Here is a 21310-nt window from a genome sequence, read left to right on the forward strand (position 1 = left end):
GGAGCGCCGGGCCTGATTGGTCTCCTAGTATAACATAGCTGCACTTATTTTCATGTTGAATAAAAAGAATTGTGTTCACAGCAGGTTTCAGTAATGCATATTTTCTTCTATCAGGCTTAAGCAGAGGCTTTAAGCTGCTTTGCATTTTTATAAAGTACATTCAATTTTATACTGACAAATATTCAAACTGGTTAAATAGCCAAATGGTTTCTGAAAGTGAGTCTGGTAGAGCTTGGTATAGAGCATTACAGTGATCCACATGCAAGAAACAAAATCCATTAATTTTCGCAGTCTCAGTAGGAATCAGATGCATGTTCTTTAAAATAAAGAGAGGCTGTCATCATCATCATTTATATAGCGCCAACATATTTCGTAGAGCTTTACAATTGGGAACAAACATAGTAAACTAATAAACAAACTGGGTAAAATGGACAAAGAGGTGAGAAGGCCCTGCTTGCAAGCTTACAATCTATGGGATGGCACCTAATTGAGTGACAAATCGTTATACAGCACAACCAAGTGTCATTCTGATTTATACCCTTAAGATCTTAATTGTTGCTGAGTTTCAATTCAAATGTTGCACTTAAGTAATTAAGTCCTACTAACTACCTTTTCTGTAATTTATTAGCCAATTTTCCTCTAAGTGGTTTCAATTTTGCCAGCTATCATTCATCCATCCGTGCTTTCAGATTAGTTAGACTGATATTTAATATTGATGCTAGTTCTCAAACTCCTTCCAGCCGCCTATGCTGCTGGGCCACGCCTCCTGCTCCAACAATCACTGCTTCTAAAACAATGACTAGCAAACCTTGATTGGTAAATTTAAAACATTACATTTCATTATTACACCTAAGGACATATGCCCACTGGGGCTAATTGTTTTACTAGTTTTTTGTTTTTTTTTGTATAAAGATACAAAAAACATAGGATACATTTGTACTGTGTTGCAGCACAGCTGGAAGAACAATACACAGTGAAACAATCATTTATACTTTTTAGTACAATACATGACATAAGGTACAAGATATGACATCCTACACTTTACATCAAGAACTGCACTAACCATGCAAAACTCAAACAACATAGGTTTCAAATGAGCAATGGATGTGAGGGGGGAGAATCACAGGCCCGAAGCTTTATTGAGAGATAGACACAAATATAGGGAACGGTGCATAAATTAAAGCAAGACATTTCAGCAAACAATCACACAGTGATGGGGGAATGAGTCACAAGCCCAAAGCTTTATTGAAAAAACAGACACATGGGGGGAGAAGAGGGAGACAAAAATCAGTCATCCTTCTCAGGACTGTCACTGGTGTTATTGTCTCTTAGCAGGCTGTAGATCAGACTGCGACAGTCCTGGATGGTTGTCATCTCCCTTTGCAAAATGAGATGATTCCTGGCAAGCCACATGGCATCCTTAAAGCAGTTCCTAAGGCGCCAGGCCTCCTGGATTGCCCCAATAGTGTGGGTCCCAGGAAATAATCCAGAAAATACAGAATGGAATGAAAGGTGGGCTGGACACGGGAGTGTCACTTCGGCTCCGCCCATGCAGTGCAATGACGTGATTTCGGCTTTGCGCCATGGCGGCGGAGCCAAATGATGTTAAGCAGCATCTACATTTCACTATATTTGTGCATAGACTCAATTATTTTTATGTTTTTATTCTTCCTCTCATAATTGTAGGTCTCGTTCTATGGAACATATTTTTTTGTTATCTCTATGACCAGTCCAACTAAAAAATGTTACGCTTCTTCCCATGGCGATTCTACAAAGCATGCAAGGGGATCTGACAAATTGTAGCCTGGTGGACAAGTACACAGCAATAGTCCCTCTCTAAAAGGTAGTGATAAATATAGAACTTGGGGGCTGGGTGGTCAAAAGCCATTATGCTGGAGACAAATTGTTTATTTTTAATGGTGAAAAGACTTATTTGTAGTTTGCCCTATATATTATTGGAGTTATAGCAGGAGATAATGCAGTTGGGGGAGGCCATTTATCAAACACCGAGGCAGCAGCCACTCTGCTAGTAATACCGGGCCTGATTCATTAAGGATCTTAACTTGAGAAACTTCTTATTTCAGTCTCCTGGTAAAACCATGTTACAATGCAAGGGGTACAAATTAGTATTCTGTTTTGCACATAAGTTAAATAATGTCTGTTTTCTCATGTAGCACACAAATACTTGATCGCTTATTTGTACACTGAAATTTAAAGTTGATATTTGTATAGCGGGATACGCTGTACAACATGATATACGGGATTAAAGCCAGACAGTTGGTTCACGGGGGTACTATAAAATGAGATTCTGACTAAGAACACTTGATTCATGGGTGGACAATATACCGAGACCATAATCAGGACATCTTTGTACTCGTCCGTTTCTTGAATATAGTGCTTTAAACAATAAACCTGATCTGAGGGATAATCAGAATGGCCCAATTACGGAGGATAGGATACTGATTCAGCAGGCCTCCTCTAGTTCTATAAATACTGCAAATGGTTATCTGTTATATCACAGATTTCAGTTATACTAATACAATACATGGCTATCTTGATAATAATATCCTTTGAGGTGGGATCTATAATACCCTGAGTCTTAACCTAGTATGGCATTGATCCCTTAATACAGGGGTCAGGGAACTTTTTTACCTTTTACCCCCAAATATATTCAGATAAGCCGACGTTACCCCCTTGATTTGAAAGGAAGGAAATGATATATTACTAATTATTGGAATTCAAAATTTATATTGAATCTATTAAAAATGTCTGTGAAAGCTTTAAATACAAAACTTCAGATTTTGGAGAAATGATGTTGCTTCATTTTGGATTACGAGAGCATCAATATTGGGGCACTGTGATGTCAGAGCAATTTGGATACAGTCTTCAGCGTCAAATCGATTTCTCTGCTTTGTTTTTATGTTCGTTAGAGTGGAAAATCCTTGTTCGCAAAGGTAGGTTGTTGCAGAAGGCAGCAGCTTTTTGACTGCCTCCTCATGTGCAATTTTGAATGCCTTTCCAGCTGTTGACATCCAAAAATATGACAGATCTGCTTTGTTTTCAAATGCAATACGTGCTTTATTATTGCATCGAAGCTCAAGAAGTACCTCTACCAACCCTTGAGGCTCTTCTGGTACAACAGCAATTTCACATTTAAAGGGGTCTACAATCCTACTGACAGCATGTGAATCAGCAGCATTACCCCCAGGAATTTCATTTTTACCCCATTTGGGGTAATTTACCCCTGTTCCCTGGCCACTGCCTTAATAGGTTTAGTGGATTTTGAGTGAGGTGTTGAGTTACTTCATATGCAACAAGCAGGGAATAATCTTTTACCCGTAGAATATGAAACCCTGAGACCCCAAGACCTGAAACGGATTCTGAACTAAGGATTAAGCTATTCTATACATACATGCAGGGAATGATTTTTTTACCCGCAGATATAATGTGAATCTGAGACGATTTAAGGGACAATCATTTTATTTTAAATCACTTGATTTTTATTTCACACATTTTTTATTTATATTTCACTGTCATCTTATATAAAATACCAATAAAAGTTATGTTTTAATATTTTGATACTTTCGCATAATCCTTAACTGATTCTACATTGTGGATGTTAATGGTGCATCACATTTAAACCCTTCATTTTCTGTTCTCTTGTTACCTTTAATTATTGCTTATAGGTTATGATCTAGAGCTTAGTAAGGCTTTTGGCACTGTCCCACATCACAAACTGTTAGATAAACTAGGAAGATTGGGATTCTAAGATGGTTGAATGAATTAGGTCTTGGTTGCAGGATAGAAAATAGAGTTATAGTTAGGGGGCATATTCACAGGGGCAAAAGGTTACCAGTGGAGTACCCCAGGGATCCGTACACAGACCAGTGCTTTTTAATATAATTATTGGTGATATTGAAAATGGTATTGAAGTAGGGATGTGCACCGGCGACTTTTGAGGTCTCGTGTTTTCTGTTTTGGATCCGGATTTTCTCGATGTTTTGGGTTCGGATTTGTTTTGCAAAACATCTGCCGAAAGGTTTTAGTTCGGAATTAAGGTTTTGGATTCGGATTTTTGTTGAAAAAAAACTAAAAAGTGTAAAAATCAAGTTTTTGGGCTTATTTTCACTCCTACGCTATTATTAACCTCAATAACATTCAATAACAATAATTTCCACTAATTTAAAGACTATTCTGAACACCTAACACCTCACAATATTTTTATTTTTTTTTAGTACAAAACGTTGCAACGAGGTATCTTTCTGGACTGCGTAGAGGAGTGTTCCCAACAATATAATTAAAAACCCATCAACTGGTCTGAATTACACCCAAAAGTAGTATCTGGACTGCGTAGAGTAGTGGGCACTGGGCACCACAATAAAATATATAGTAAACCTTCAACAGGTCTGAATTACACCCAAAAATAGTATCTGGACTGCGTAGAGGACTGGCCACTGGCCACCACAATATAATATATAGAAAACCTTCAACAGGTCTGAATTACACCCAAAAATAGTATCTGGACTGCGTAGAGGACTGGCCACTGGCCACCACAATATAATATATAGAAAACCTTCAACAGGTCTGAATTACACCCAAAAATAGTATCTGGACTGCGTAGAGGACTGGCCACTGGCCACCACAATATAATATATAGAAAACCTTCAACAGGTCTGAATTACACCCAAAAATAGTATCTGGACTGCGTAGAGTAGTGGGCACTGGGCACCACAATAAAATATATAGAAAACCTTCAACATAGAAAACCTTCAACAGGTCTGAATTACACCCAAAAATAGTATCTGGACTGCGTAGAGGACTGGCCACTGGCCACCACAATATAATATATAGAAAACCTTCAACAGGTCTGAATTACACCCAAAAATAGTATCTGGACTGCGTAGAGTAGTGGGCACTGGGCACCACAATAAAATATATAGAAAACCTTCAACAGGTCTGAATTACACCCAAAAGTAGTATCTGGACTGCGTAGAGTAGTGGGCACTGGGCACCACAATAAAATATATAGAAAACCTTCAACATAGAAAACCTTCAACAGGTCTGAATTACACCCAAAAATAGTATCTGGACTGCGTAGAGTAGTGGGCACTGGGCACCACAATAAAATATATAGAAAACCTTCAACAGGTCTGAATTACACCCAAAAGTAGTATCTGGACTGCGTAGAGTAGTGGGCACTGGGCACCACAATAAAATATATAGAAAACCTTCAACAGGTCTGAATTACACCCAAAAATAGTATCTGGACTGCGTAGAGTAGTGGGCACTGGGCACCACAATAAAAAATATATAGAAAACCTTCAACAGGTCTGAATTACACCCAAAAGTAGTATCTGGACTGCGTAGAGTAGTGGACACTGGGCACCACAATAAAATATATAGTAAACCTTCAACAGGTCTGAATTAAACCCAAAAATAGTATCTGGACTGCGTAGAGTAGTGGGCACTGGGCACCACAATAAAATATATAGAAAACCTTCAACAGGTCTGCATTACACCCAAAAATAGTATCTGGACTGCGTAGAGTAGTGGGCACTGGGCACCACAATAAAAAATATATAGAAAACCTTCAACAGGTCTGAATTACACCCAAAAGTAGTATCTGGACTGCGTAGAGTAGTGGGCACTGGGCACCACAATAAAATATATAGTAAACCTTCAACAGGTCTGAATTACACCCAAAAATAGTATCTGGACTGCGTAGAGGACCTGCCACTGGCCACCACAATATAATATATAGAAAACCTTCAACAGGTCTGAATTATACCCAAAAATAGTATCTGGACTGCGTAGAGGACTGGCCACTGGCCACCACAATATAATATATAGAAAACCTTCAACAGGTCTGAATTACACCCAAAAATAGTATCTGGACTGAGTAGAGTAGTGGGCACTGGGCACCACAATAAAAAATATATAGAAAACCTTCAACAGGTCTGCATTACACCCAAAAATAGTATCTGGACTGCGTAGAGGACTGGCCACTGGCCACCACAATATAATATATAGAAAACCTTCAACAGGTCTGAATTACACCCAAAAATAGTATCTGGACTGCATAGAGGACTGGCCACTGGCCACCACAATATAATATATAGAAAACCTTCAACAGGTCTGCATTACACCCAAAAATAGTATTTGGACTGCATAGAGGACTGGCCACTGGCCACCACAATACAATATATAGAAAACCTTCAACAGGTCTGAATTACACCCAAAAATAGTATCTGGACTGCGTAGAGTACTGGCCACTGGCCACCACAATATAATATATAGAAAACCTTCAACAGGTCTGAATTACACCCAAAAATAGTATCTGGACTGCGTAGAGTAGTGGGCACTGGGCACCACAATAAAAAATATATAGAAAACCTTCAACAGGTCTGCATTACACCCAAAAATAGTATCTGGACTGCGTAGAGGACTGGCCACTGGCCACCACAATATAACATATAGAAAACCTTCAACAGGTCTGCATTACACCCAAAAATAGTATCTGGACTGCGTAGAGGACTGGCCACTGGCCACCACAATATAATATATAGAAAACCTTCAACAGGTCTGCATTACACCCAAAAATAGTATCTGGACTGCGTAGAGGACTGGCCACTGGCCACCACAATAAAATATATAGAAAACCTTCAACAGGTCTGAATTACACCCAAAAATAGTATCTGGACTGCGTAGAGGACTGGCCACGGGCCACCACAATAAAATATATAAAAAACCTTCAACAGGTCTGCATTACACTGCACATACGGCTGCTCCTCCATCCTCTCCATCATATACATGTTGGAGTTTCAGCGTGTGAAAACCTCTTGTTTTTGATAATGTCAGTGCATTTTGAATATTTTTCAATTTGCCCCACAACACTGAATGTACTTTATCTATGATACGCATCTATCTTTCTTGACTGCGTAGTGTGGTGTGCCCGGAACACGATTTTTTACAGCGCCAACAATATAATTAAAAAATTGGGCATCAACTGTCACCGTTGTTTAATATCTGATACACCTAAATATGGACTGCACAGTGGAGTGGCCCCGGTAGTAAATTTGGTGCCGGGGCCACAATACCTCCTCCAACTTCCAAGTGTAGTGTTTATAAAGACAGACAGCGTCGAAGTGTTATTAGTTGACTTTCTTAACCCTAAAATTGTCCCTGTTGCAAATATTCGTGCAATGGACAGTTACTTTTTCATTGAAAGACTCAAGCTTTCAAGTGTAGTGTTTATAAAATATAAACAACAATACAGTAGTTAGAGCACGTCAATACCTCTTGTTTTAAATTATGACAGGGCATTTTACTTTTGGTTTAATTTCTTGAATTTGTTTAAATTTGGTTTTACTTTTTGAACATGGCAAACGACTGTTGATTGGTCATATAATGCAAAAAAAAAAGTTCCAAGATGGAATTGTCCTTGGGCCCTCACACCCACCCTTATGTTGTTGAAATAGGACATGCACACTTTAACAAACCAATCATTTCAGCGACAGGGCCTACCAAACAACTTTGGCTGAAATGATTGGTTTGTTTGGGCCCCCACACCAAAAAAGCTATTCATCTCTCCCTGTACAGACTAAACAGGCTCTACTGAGGCAAGATGTCGTCCTCATCCTCAACCTCTGATTCCTCTCCCCCTACAGTGTGTACTTCCTCCTCATCACACATTATCAATTCGTCCCCGCTGGACTCCACAACCACAGGTCCCTCTGTAGTATCTGGAGGGCAGTGCTGTACTTCATTGAGGAATTGATTATTCATTTTTATAAACATCATTTTTTCAACGTTATGAGGAAGCAACCTCCTTCGCCGCTCACTGACCAGGTTCCCCGCTGCACCAAAAACTCTTTCCGAGTACACACTGGAGGGGGGACAACTCAGGTAAAATAGAGCCAGTTTGTACAGGGGCTTCCAAACTGCCTTTTTTTCCTGCCATATGGACTGTCTGACATGTCTACTTGGATGGTGTCAGCAAAGTAATCATCCACAATTTTTTCTATTGTGACAGCATCCAATGCAGCGAGAGTAGACATGTCTGCAATGGTTGGCAGGTCCTTCAGTCCGGACCAGATGTTATCAGCATCCCCGCCAGCGCCTCTTTTAGGAAAACTGAGCTTTTTCCTCGCAGCCATAGATGTGGTAGAAAATGAGAGTGGAGCTGTTGGCATGTCACGGTCCTCTTCAGAGGACAATCTCCTGACCAGCAGGTCTTTGCACCGCTGTAGACTTGTGTCCGCCGGAAACAGAGACACAACATGCGCTTTAAACCGAGGATCGAGCACGGTGGCCAGAATGTATTCCTCTGACTTTAAAAGAGCTCCACAAGAGCTACATGCTTGGTGTAATCGCAATGGCTTACCAGCTACTCCCTCACTTTCTCCAGCTACTTCTGTAACAGCCTGATCAGGGGAATGACCTGACTCAAGCTGGCAGTGTCGGAACTGACTTCTCGTGTGGCAAGTTCAAATGGCTGCAGAACCTTGCACAACACGGAAATCAGTCTCCACTGCGCTTGACTGAGGCGCATCCCCACTCCTTTGCCTATGTCGTAGGTGGCTGTGTAGGCCTGAATGGCCTTTTGCTGCTCCTCCATCCTCTGCAGCATATAGAGGGTGGAGTTCCAGCGCGTCACAACCTCTTGTTTGAGGTGATGGCAGGGCAGGTTCATGCTTTTTTGATGTGCCTCTAGTCTGCGGTAGGCACTGGCTGAATGCCGAAAGTGTCCAGCAATTTTGCGCGCCACCGCAAGCATCTCCTGCACACCCCTGTCACTCTTGAGGTAATGCTGCACCACCAAATTAATGGTGTGGGCAAAACATGGGACGTGCTGGAAATTGCCCATATTTAATGCCCGCACAATGTTACTGGCATTGTCTGACACCACAAATCCCCATGAGAGTCTAAGTGGGGTAAGCCACTGGGAGATAATTTCCCTCAGTTTCTCTAATATGTTGTCAGCGTTGTGCCTCTTATTAAAGCCTGTAATACACAATGTTGCCTGCCTTTGCACGAGCAGCCATTTTGTAGATGCTGCTACTGATGCAGCTGTTGCTGCGGAAGGGGATGCATCTACCCAGTGGGCTGTCACAGTCATATAGTCCTTGGTTTGCCCAGAACCACTTGTCCACATGTCCGTGGTTAAGTGGACAGTGGGTACAACCGCATTTTTTAGAGAACTGAGGACACTTGATCGTACGTCTCTGTACATTTTTGGTATCGCCTGCCTAGTGAAGTGGAATCTCAACGGGATTTGGTACCGGGGACACTATACCTCCATCAACCCTCTAAATCCCACTCCACTGATGGCGGACACCGGGCGCACGTCTAACACCAACATTGCAGTTACAGCCGCAGTTATACGCTTTGCAATAGGGTGACTACTATCGTATTTTGTGGTCATGGCAAACGACTGTTGGACGGTCAATTGTTTTGTGAAAGACTTAGCGGTCTTACGACTTCCCCTCTGGGAAGATGACCGACTAACAGCAGCAACAGCAGCAGTGGCAGTAGTAGTCGTACCGCTGCAGGATTCCTCGGATGAATCCCGTATTAAGGAGGACTCAGTCTGGCTGCTGACTTGGGCTGCAGGACTGAATCTGATGGAGATTGTCGAGGAAGTTGACGAGGAGGGTGTTGCTGGTGTGTATCCAACTGGACCACGGGATTTAGGTGTCCCTGTACCGATGAGGGTCCTAGCCCCAGTTCCTGAACTAACCACTGAACTATGAAGGTTATTCAGGTGACGTATAAGGGAGGATGTTCCTAGGTGGGCAAGATCCTTACCCCTGCTTATTTGAGCTTTACATAAGCTACATATGGCCATACATTGGTTGTCTGGATTTGGATAAAAATAACTCCAGACCGAAGAGGTGCATTTTTTGGTCTTCTGACCAGGCATGACGATGGGCTTTTTCATCCCATGGACATCAGCTGTTTCCCCCCCTGGTGCCTCATTTACAATAACCACATCACCATCCTCATCATCAAGTTCCTCCACAGCGCCAGCTACATCATCAATAGGCTCCTCCCGAGCCACCTCTTCCCGTACAGTTTTGGGAAGGTCAGGCTTGACAACCACCAACACCCTTGGACTCGCCTTGGGGATTTGTGATAATTTCTCTTTAGAAGGCAGAGTTGTTTGCTGTTTTGATGCTGACAGCATAACTTCAATTTTTTGTGGGGGGGGGGAGGAGGAGGAGGGATAAGATCCGTGGGTGAAGCTGAACCACTAGTCATGAACACGGGCCAGGGCCTAAGCCGTTCCTTGCCACTCCGTGTCGTAAATGGCATATTGGCAACTTTACGTTTCTCCTCAGATGATTTTAAGTTTCTCTTTTTGCTACTTTTTCTTAACTTGGGCTTTTTGGATTTTACATGCCCGGTACTACGAGATTGGGCATCGGGCTTGGAAGACGACGTTGATGGCATTTCATTGTCTATGTCATGACTAGTGGCAGCAGCTTCAGCATTAGGAGGAAGTGGGTCTTGATCTTTCCCTACTTTATCCTTCAAATTTTTGGTCTCCATTATATGTAGCACAAGATACTGCAGAATGTGTGAACTTGGTAATATTGCAGTACCAATGGACTTATACTGCTGGATTGGTTTTGCAAATTTGGTTATAATTATTATTTTTTTTAATTATTTTTTTTTTTATAACTTTTTTTTTATTTTTTAAAAACTTGGGAATAATGGGGAAATAACTATGCCCTTAGAAGCACAGAGCACAGGACACAGCACCACTGGACTGAACAGGACACAGCACAGGACCCAGCGGCACTACTGAACTCAGCAGGACAGAGCACAGGACACAGCACCACTGGACTGATACTGCAGAATGTGTGAACTTTGTAATATTGCAGTACCACTGGGCTTTTACTGCTGAATGTGTGAACTTGGTAATATTGCATTACCAATGGGCTTATACTGCAGGATTGGTTTTGCAAATGTGGTTATAATTATTATTTTTTTTAATTTATTATTTTAATTGTTTTTATAACTTTTTTTTATTTTTTAAAAACTTGGGAATAATGGGGAAATAACTATGCCCTTAGAAGCACAGAGCACAGGACACAGCACCACTGGACTGAACAGGACACAGCACAGGACCCAGCAGCACTACTGACCTCAGAAGGACAGAGCACAGGACACAGCACCACTGGACTGAGCACAGCACAGCACAGCACAGAACTGAACAGCACGAGATATAGCAGGACAGAGGACCATCTAACACACCCTCCCTCTACCCTGATCAATGCCCGAGTGAAGATGGCGGCGAATAGCGGGAAATTTATAGGATCTGAGTATCGCGAGATCCGACAACGGGATTATGAGTCAGAGCCTCAGTTTCAGATTTGAATTTGGCGCCAATACCCGGATCTGTCTCGGATCCGACTCGGATCGGCAACGTTCGGGTGGGCTCGGATTTCATAAATCCGAGTGCGCTCATCTCTATATTGAAGGGAAAGTATGCTTTTTTGCAGATGATACAAAGATCTGCAACAGGGTAGACACACCAGGAGGAGTAAAACAAATGATTGATGATCTAGGTAAACTAGAGGAAAGGTCAAGAGTGTGGCAACTACAGTTTAATACCAAAAAATGCAAAAATCATAGACTTGAGTCTGAAAAACCCAGAGGCTATATATACTATTAACAGGGGGATGAATTTGCTGCATGGTAGTGGGGATGGTAGTGGGGAAGATGATGAATTGGCTGACAGAGGGGGGATGGGGGCAGGCTATTCTAAATTTTCACTTTGACCACTACAAAGTCTTAATATGGCCTTGAATCCAATGAATAAAAAAAAATCCACTACAAGAATGAAAATAAAATTGTGAAGACTTGATTGGTTTTCACAATAAATAACATTTCACCAAATCATCTCTGTGAATTGAGATGTGGTGCAGCTAGGCACAGCATGTATTTTTTCCAACAATAGTTTAGCACAGAATTTAGTGAAAGTGGAAGGACAAACTGTTGTTCTCCCTGCAAAAATATATTCCCACTACACGAGAAATGTGCATAACTCGTGTTTCCAGATATGTAGTCTGACTGTAGCCTTGACCCTTGTCTGCTGTGACTGAGCGCCCGTCCAACACTCACTCAGACTGGGTGACGTCACCACGGCTCTCTCATCAGTCAGCTGACATCTGGGAAGCTCTAGCTGACAGGCTCGCGAGAGGTGGGCGGGGCCACGCCGCCTATAAATACGCGAGTTCTCTGGTAGGTGGTATAATTCTGTGGCAGTGGTCGGGTAGAGTTGCGGTAAGGTGAGGGGATGATTGTGGTTCTTATGGAGTTATCGTGTAGTCGATGTGGGTTAGCGGCTTTCACTTTGTTTTAAATTTGTGTAATTTACGTTTTCCAGGATTTTCATTCTCAATATGGCTGAGACCGTAGAGCAGCAGCAACAGGTAACTAGGATATTATATTAACTGTTGATAAAGCCAGAGGACCGAGATATAAATGTTTGTCTGTAGTTAGTTATAGTGTAGTGGAAGCTCTGCCTCTAATGTGTGTTCACTTCCAATCTTCGTCACACACATTTCTTCCAGTGTCTTACATGTGTGCATTGCATGCTCCGGGGAGAAGTCTAGTTACTGTACGGTGGGTTAATGTAATCCCTATTATGTGACTTGTAGTGTTACACGTAATCCATATTCTATGTTTGTATAGTCCGGGAGTATGTGAATGTATAGTAGGATTTTTTGCTCTCCTGCTGTTAACGTGATCTGAAATTATCGTGGAGGTCTATCCTCTGAAAGACTAGAGCTTGCATATGTAACGTTTTTTGCACTCCCTGGCTAGCCTATTGGTATTGTTGCTACTAGTTTACTATATGGGAGATACATGTACAGCTCAAACTCACCCAACCTATATGACAATCAAAAGTGAGTTTGCCTAAAACTGGCATTTAGAACTTGAACTTCTGCTGTCAATATTAAATGACCACCTATTTATCCTAAATCCTCCTATTGGTCCCAATTAAATTCATTTAGGTTGGCAATTGGTAGTCTTAGAAAATGCATATATAACTGGGTCTTCAAGATGTAATGTTCTGTTGTGTAAAGCTAAGAACCCTGCTCGGATAGGTCTTAAATCTGCAGAGATTTTAACTGTGGTTGTTTCTCTCATAGAATGTGGTGGTAAGGTTGATTAACCTCCCATTGGTGAGCTCAACATATGATATGGTGTCTTCTGCCTATATCAACACCAAAGATAACCATCCCTACTTGAAATCTGTGTGTGATGTGGCGGAGAAGAGTGTGAAGGCCATCACCTCAGTGGCTGTGACTAGTGCCATGCCGATCATACAGAGACTGGAGCCTCAGAGTATGTCTTTGTTTCACTTTGAACTATATTGCTCTATTCCTAGGAACTGGCTTTAAATGTTGGTCAGTTCTACATCTGAGACTAGATTTCTCTCGCCACTTGTACAACTTACAACTTGTCCTTGCAGTATTTGATAACTTTGTATGTCCCATTAAGCAGAATACCAAGTATTCTAGCTCTAATTTTATCTTCAGTGCTAATTATTACATTTTAAATCCTAATATGCAGAACACTGCCTACATGTAGTAGGTGTAACAAAATGGTGTAGTGGTATCCTGAATCATGTTTACTGTAAGCTGGCATGTTTATTTCAATGTCTTGTGCTTGCTCTGTGTAGACCAGCCAGCTTACGTGATTCTAGCAACTAGCATAGGGAGTAGGTTAAATGTTGCCTAGCTTAGACGCTTGCTTTTGAAACTTGGCACTATTGCACTGCAAGAAGACTGACTTTTCTACCCCCTTTATCCAGTTGCTCTGGCTAACAACATTGCATGTATTGGACTGGATAAGATTGAGGTCAAGCTGCCCATTCTTTATCAGCCTACTGACAAGGTAACTATTTAAAAACTCTTTTTGGCATCTTGGCTAACCTATGATCTCAATATTGAATAATATAAAAGTTGTATATCGGGTGAGCAGGCCAATGATACTAGAGAACATTATAAAGACATCAAATTTACTTTTTTGCAGGAACATGTATGTATTGCACGAACCTAGGAATAAATTCCTTATAAACTCTGTTCCCTTCCATAGGTTGTCTCTAATGCCTCTGAGGCAGTTCTTGGTGCCAAGGATGTTGTGATGCATGGTATCTCGGGAGTAGTTGGTAAAACTAAGGGAGCTGTGCAGGACAGTGTAGAAATGACAAAGGCTGTTGTGAATGGCAGCATTAACACTGTCCTTGGGAGCGTTGTAGTACAGATGGTGAGCAGTAGTGTTGACACTGCACTGACGAAGTCTGAGACCCTCTTGGAACATTACCTGCCACCAACTGATGAAGAATTAGGTAAGCTGACCTGTTAAATAATTGGCCCCACTTGTACTCTCTGAGGCTTGCATACATTGACTGACAAGTCAACAAGTGTCCTATTGGACAACAAAATGCAGTTCAATTATACTGTTTTTGCAGTACCATTGATGACCCAGTTTTGAGTGTATTTCAAGTAGAAGTTTAAATGTGACCAAATACTCCAATATAAGAATGTTTAGGATTAATTTGTCTGTTTCAGCCAAGGAAGCCACGAAAACGGAGGGGTTTGAATTGGCAACAGGAAAGCCAAACTACTATGTTCGCTTGGGATGTCTCTCCACAAAGGCCCGTAAACGTGCTTATCAACAAGCCTTGACACGAATGAAGGATGCCAAATGCAGAGGCCAAGAAGCCATCTCTCAGCTACAGAAAACTGTTTATGTGGTTAGTTGCTTCAGCCATGTGTTCAGTCGTGTTGCCCTACATATACAAAATGAGCCTGTCCCATAAAGTCCTTGCATGTAATGTTGCTGTTCATGCCACTTGACAAGTATTAAAGTAATATTTACAAATGGGCATTAACAATCTTTCTTAGTTATATATTAAACCTTCAAAGAATCAATGGCTAAAATAAAGATTTCAAGTTGAGAGAATGAACTCATAATGTATTTTCTTCTCTTAGATTGAATTTGCAAGGAAGAACATGAATGATGCCAATCAGAAAATCCATGATGCACAGGACAGGTTATACAATACATGGGTGGAATGGACCAAAACCACAGGACAGCACACTGATGGGGAGAGTGACAGTGTTGAGGTAATATCTTCTATAGTTTACCCCTTGGTCTTTACACAATGCGCTACAACTGTTCAATGCACATCACAGGGAATTAAAGGTATTCTGTGACTATGTAACATCACTGGTTTTCCTCTGCACCCCCATACAGGTGCACAGTAAAATCAGTGGCGGCCTGTCACATACATGGTGTCCGTCTGCTTGTTTCCAGAATCCAGTGGCTTATTGCTGGGAATCCTTCCAACCCCCCTCCCTATGTCTGCTATGCATTGGATATTTAACTCTTCTGAAACTGTAACATTTAACTTCTGTTTCACAGCAAATTGAATTGCGCACATTGACTATTGCCCGGAATCTGACGCAACGTTTGCAAACCACATGTCTTTCCCTGGTTACCGGTGTTCAAGGCCTCCCACAAAACATTCAGGACAAAGCTCAAAGCGTCAGTGCCATGGCTGCAGATATCTATCAGAACTTCCGCTCTGCCTCCTCCTTCAGAGAAATGTCTGATGGTCTCTTAGTCACTAGCAGGGAGCAGTTCACAAAAATGAAGAATTCTATGGATGATGTGATGGACTACTTGGTTAACAACACACCACTAAACTGGCTGGTAGGTCCCTTTTACCCACAGATGGATGGCTGCCCGCAAGCAGAGCAAGAAGCTGATGTGGCAGACTCTGCCAACAAGGATTGAATTCTTCAATTTGAGAAGTCACTTTGCACTTAAATTCACTAGTGGGCAATCCCCATCTTGAACTGGCAGGTGTTTGATGTAGAAATACCATAAATCTTGCATACCTTCATGTGCTTCTAATTAGAGGGACTCTAGTACTGTTTGAGATACCACTTTCATCTGTGTAATCTAGAACCTTTTGCATGTTGGGTGGCCTACTCACATATTCTGCCCAATTAAGTCATTATGTGTAGTCCACCACACAAACTATGTTAATGTTTGTGTCACTAATAAATATATTTGCAATAATTGTGTGGTGATGAAGCTTTGTGTACATGCAGCTGCTCTTTAAAAACCAATTGATATTTTTAGTTCTTGGCCACTTGTAATTTGCTGTCAAATAGCTGAGTAGAACTACTCAGTGCTGTCGGTAATGTCTCTTAATATGCAAAAATGAGGTGCAGGAGGAGCCTGGGAAGGCAAGCTGACCTCCTGTATAGGTTTATGTTTGGTCTCCTATTTGGGGGCATGAACATCAGCTAATACATAATCTGTACTATTATGGGTAAAACTTGACACTAGAAATATAAATGACAATGTTTTATTGGCAAATACGCCTGTATAGCTTCTTTAGGCCTATTTGTGTAAAGCCATAATTGTCAGCTTGGGTGAAAAAGTCTGTAGCCATTAGTAAGCAATGAAAGCAATACTATGTGAGTACAGGTAATCTCCAGGTTTTCTCTACAGAAGAAAGATGAGACCCAAACCAAAGTTTACCTAAATCCCCCACTCCTTCACTGTCCTCCACAATGCTAAAGATTGCTATCAATATGCACATTTTGCAGTGACTTCCAACAACTGCTGAAATTCTGTCCTGAGGGCTTACTTTGGGTGTAGTACATTTAAAAGTAGGCAAGTTTTAATTTGCCTGTCAGGTACCCAATACCGCATGTCTGAAAGACCTGGTTAGCAGGAGCAGTGAGCTTGCAGTAGCTGCCTCAGTATCCTTCTGATGCCTGTTGCCATGAAGACAAAACAAGTGGTGCTACAGCCATGCACCAGATATGAATGCAAGCTTGTGGACTAACTGCATACTTGATCCTCAAGTGAGAGAACATGTCTTCAGTTAGAAAAATATATTTATTCTAAAGTAATGCTTTAGTAGGTCATGGGCTCTACATATGCTGTACATGGGTTCAGTCTTGGGGCTTCGTGGTGGCCAGGGAAACACACTTTAATGTAAGTGAAAGCACTAGATCAAGTTAATTGACTGGCCCCTATTTTACACATGCAAGCAAACCTATAAGCTAGTGATGTTTGTGGGGTAATAAAGGCTCCAGCCTCTACATGAGCCAGTAAATTTCCTTTTGTGGCAGGTTTTTAAATGACCTGTGTCTGTATTGTAAGTTCACTACTCCATGGTATTGGTGTTCTAGGCTTAATGTTTACTCAACTCACTTTAAAGCTGAAAGGGGAAAATCACCCTGTCTACTTCAGTATCTGCATAAAGCAAAGTTATTTTTTTACTTTCAATTTACAACTGAAAGCACTGTGCCATGAATGTTGGTGTAGTAATATATGGTATCTTAGATGTAGACTGCCAATGTTACTGACAACCTTAGTGATATATTTTATTGGATCAACTTCTACAATGTATTGTGGACTGTCAAGGTGTTTATGTAAACTATAATCTGTTATGTACACCTAGTTCTATGGCTGTATATCTGTTAATTAGATTTTGGAAACTGGTACAAAGGTAATTGTTTAAAGGTGTTGTCAGATTCTGTAACTCTTCTAGTGAATAAATTGGTATTACATACTATGCCAACTGAACATTTAACCTAGGCAAGATTTTAGAATGCCCCTCACTTTCTTAAAATAGATCTCCTATGCTTGGCCTGAACTTACAGCTTAGTTAGTAAACTCTTCTCTCTTACCAGGTGCCTGACTTCACCATCACCGACCTCTCATCAGAGATGGATAACACAGATATGTTGGATGAGGAAGAAGAGGAAATGGAAGACTTTTCCCGGCTGAATGGGCGTGTAATAAACCAGGATACCTGAAGTGTGGAATAGTGTTCCTACTCTCGTTTTCCTTATGCAAATCAGTAAAAAATAACTGCTCTTCTGCTTTACATTAACAGTGAAATCTTAGTGTGAAAACTAGTCTGTTGGAGATGTTTGTATCTAGTGCGCTCAGTTTTCAAAACGGCACCATTGTGAGCAGTGGGGACTGGTCACTAGAAAAGGGTTTCATTTTCTCAAACTTTGCAATCACAATCTGCTTATCTTGACATTGAAGTTTTCAAATAGCGAAACTGCACAAGTACATATATTTAGGACTAATGGCAAATCTTGCTGTGTTGGTCTCTTCTATTATAACATAGCGGCTCTTATTTCCATGTTGAATAAAAAGAATTGTGTTCACAGCAGGTTTCAGTAATGCATATTTTCTTCTATCAGGCTTAAGCAGAGGCTTTAAGCTGCTTTGCATTTTTATAAAGTACATTCAATTTTATACTGACAAATATTCAAATTGGTTAAATAGCCAAATGGTTTCTGAAAGTGAGTCTGGTAGAGTTTGGTACAGAGCTTTACAATGATGCAGATGCAAGAAACCAAATCCATTAATTTTCAGTCTCAGTAGGAATCAGATGCATGTTTTGTAAAAAAAAAAAAAAAGAGGCTGTTATGGCACCTGATGGAGTGACAAATTGTTATACAGCACAACCAAGTGTCATTCTGATTTGTACCCTTAAGATCTTAATTGTTGCTGAGTTTCAATTCAAATGTTGCACTTAAATTCTATGTAGGCAATTAAGTCCTACCTACCTTTTCTGTCATTTATTAGCCTATTTTCCTCTAAGTGGTTTCAATTTTGCCAGCTATCATTAATCCATCCGTGCTTTCAGATTAGTTAGATTGATATTTAATTTTGATGCTAGCGCTCAAACTCCTTCCAGCTGCCTATGCTGTTGGGCCACCCCGCCTACCCCAACAATCACTGCTCTAAAACCATAACAAGCAAACCTGGATTGGTGAATTTAAAACATTACATTATTACACCAAAGGGCATATGCCCACTGGGGCTAATTGTTTTACTAGTTTTGTTTTTTTGTATAAAGATACAAAAAACATAGGATACATTAGTACTGCATTGCAGTTAGAGATGCTCACTGACCCCTGTGTTTTGGTTTTATCTTTGGATCTGGATTACCGTCGGGTTTTGGTTTTGCTAAATCGCCATTGCTTGTTTTGGTTTTGTTTTGCTATTTTGTTCAAAAATCAATGTTTTTGGTCATAAAAGAACCTAATTTAGTGCTCCACCTGTTTCTTGGATAAGTAATGTAGTTGTAAAGCTAATAAATGATCAAAAAAAGCAGTTTAATTCCTGGTATGCCTTCATTAATTCTACACACAAACCTGATTGTCTTCCTCTATGCATATTGGCAATGCAGCCATCGTCTTCGGATGTATATTACACCCTACACTTATAGTTAAATATGTAAAAAAATGGACAAAGGCGGTTTGGTTTCTGGCTCTCTAGGCCCCCCTCCAATTGTATAAAATACCCAAAAATTCAGCCGTTATAGACTGTACAATATTAAGAGAAATGGACAAAGACAGTTTGGGGTCACTCTGTCTATGACACCCTACCCTTAAGGAGAAATTGCCCAAACAGCAAGATGGTACGTGATATGGAAATGCCACAAGTCCCTTTCCTCTTTTGGGGGGTAGATTGCACCCTACACTTCCATAGAAAGTTTTAAAAAGATGTTATCATCGTCAGCTTCATCCTCACCCTCATCAGTGTGTACGTCATCATCACAGACTATCAATTCATCGCCGCTTGAATCCGCCATTAGAGAACAGTCAGTACTTGGATGGTGAAGGCCTTCCTCGTGGAAGATGTAGTTCATTTTTATAAACATCATTTTCTCCGCATTTTTGGGAAGTAAATTTCTACGGCGATCACTGACTAGGTTCCCTGTTGTGCTGAACACTCGTTCAGAGTACACACTGGAGGGTGGGCAGCTTAAGTATTGCAAAGCAAGTTTGTACATGGGTTTCCAAATGGCCTGCTTTTCTTCCCAGTAAGGAAAGGGACTGTCTGACATTTCCATATCAATTACCTCTTGAAAGTAATCCTCCACCATCCTTTGCATGTTATTACTCATACTGGATGGAGTTATGGGCAAGGTCACACATTTTTTTTGAAAAAAACCTTCAAACCAGCCCAGATGTTAAACTGTTCTGGTCTGCCCCCTGTGTCTTCCCTGCTTCTTTTTTGAAAATTCAATTTCTTACGAGCAGCAGCTGCTTGAGAAACTGAAGGAGGACACGTCGTCAAGCCAAGGCCCAGTTCAGCGGAAGACTTGCTGAGCAATAGTTCCTTGCAAAAGTTCACATCTCGTTCATTTTGAAGCAAAGACTCACTGTAGGTCTTAAACCTTGGATCAAGCACAGTGGCCAAAACGTACTGATCCGAGTTCAAGATCTTAATAACTCGAGGATCATTGTGAAGCAAATTAAGTACTTGATCGACAAGGCCAACATACTTTGCGGAATTGCTTGCTTTCATCTCCTTCAGTTTCTCAAGCTGCTTTTTCAATAGTCTAATTAAAGGAATGACTTGGCTCAAACTAGCAGAATCTGCACTCGCTTCACACGTCACAACTTCAAATGGTTTCAGCACTGAAAGGATTCCCCACTGTGCAAGAGTGAAATACATGCCCCCTCCATTCCCAATGTCATGGCTTGTGCAATACGCTTGGATGGCTTTGCGCTGTTCCTCCATCCTCTGAAGCATGTACAGCATGGAATTCCACCTAGTTACCACCTCTTAAACTTAAGTTGGTGGGAGGGCAAGTTAAACTGCTCTTGTAACTGCTGCAATCTCCTACATGCTGTGGCCGAATGCCTGAAATGGCTTGAAATTTTATGGGCCACCGAAAGCATCTCCTGCACCTCACGGTTATTTCGTAGGGAGCTCTGCACCACCAAGTTGATGGTGTGATCAAAACAGGGAATGTGATGGAATTCACCCAGCTGTAATGCTCGCACTATATTGTTGGCATTATCAGAAATGACATATCCTGGGGAGAGTCCAAGTGGTATAAGCTATGTATCAATCACATCTCTCAGTTTGCACAACAAATTGTCAGCTGTATGCCTGTTAGTGAAGCCGAAATTGTCAGCTGTATGCCTGTTAGTGAAGCCGGTGATACAAAGAGTGGCCTGCCTGTGACAAATGTTACTTAGTGGTGTACATGCTGCTGCTGGTGAAGGTGAATGACCAACCCAGTGGGCTGTCACAGTCATATATATATAGTCTTTGGTTTGTCCACTTCCACTTGTCCACATATCTGTGGTTAAGTGGACAGTGGGCAGAATGGCATTTTTCAGCGCAATCTCTACATTTGTACACACTTTTTGGTATAGTTGTGGAATAGCTTTACGGGAAAAATGGTGTCGCGATGGAATTCTGTAACGCGGACATAAAACCTCAA

General features: G+C 41.1%; 1 protein-coding gene across 3 annotated transcripts in view; it reads left to right on the top strand.

The window, feature by feature from the left end:
- The window catches only part of LOC142153287 (perilipin-2-like), a 75951-nt gene that overhangs the window by 2868 nt on the left and 51773 nt on the right, over window positions 1–21310 (top strand). Inside the window, exons 1-9 of one of the 3 annotated variants that reach the window (XM_075210743.1) lie at window positions 12227–12249; window positions 12395–12440; window positions 13164–13359; window positions 13829–13911; window positions 14113–14365; window positions 14589–14773; window positions 15012–15146; window positions 15445–15735; window positions 17739–18227. In XM_075210743.1, the coding sequence (XP_075066844.1) occupies window positions 12411–12440; window positions 13164–13359; window positions 13829–13911; window positions 14113–14365; window positions 14589–14773; window positions 15012–15146; window positions 15445–15735; window positions 17739–17864 (1299 nt within the window). In that variant the 5' untranslated portion in view covers window positions 12227–12249; window positions 12395–12410 and the 3' untranslated portion in view covers window positions 17865–18227. Of the gene's footprint in view, window positions 1–12226; window positions 12250–12278; window positions 12292–12394; window positions 12441–13163; window positions 13360–13828; window positions 13912–14112; window positions 14366–14588; window positions 14774–15011; window positions 15147–15444; window positions 16070–17738; window positions 18228–21310 lie in introns of those variants that run through there. The other 2 variants (XM_075210751.1, XR_012691466.1) reach the window with 2 other exon arrangements.

Source organism: Mixophyes fleayi, chromosome 1 (genome assembly GCF_038048845.1).
Source record: "Mixophyes fleayi isolate aMixFle1 chromosome 1, aMixFle1.hap1, whole genome shotgun sequence".
NCBI classification, from domain to species: domain Eukaryota; kingdom Metazoa; phylum Chordata; class Amphibia; order Anura; family Limnodynastidae; genus Mixophyes; species Mixophyes fleayi.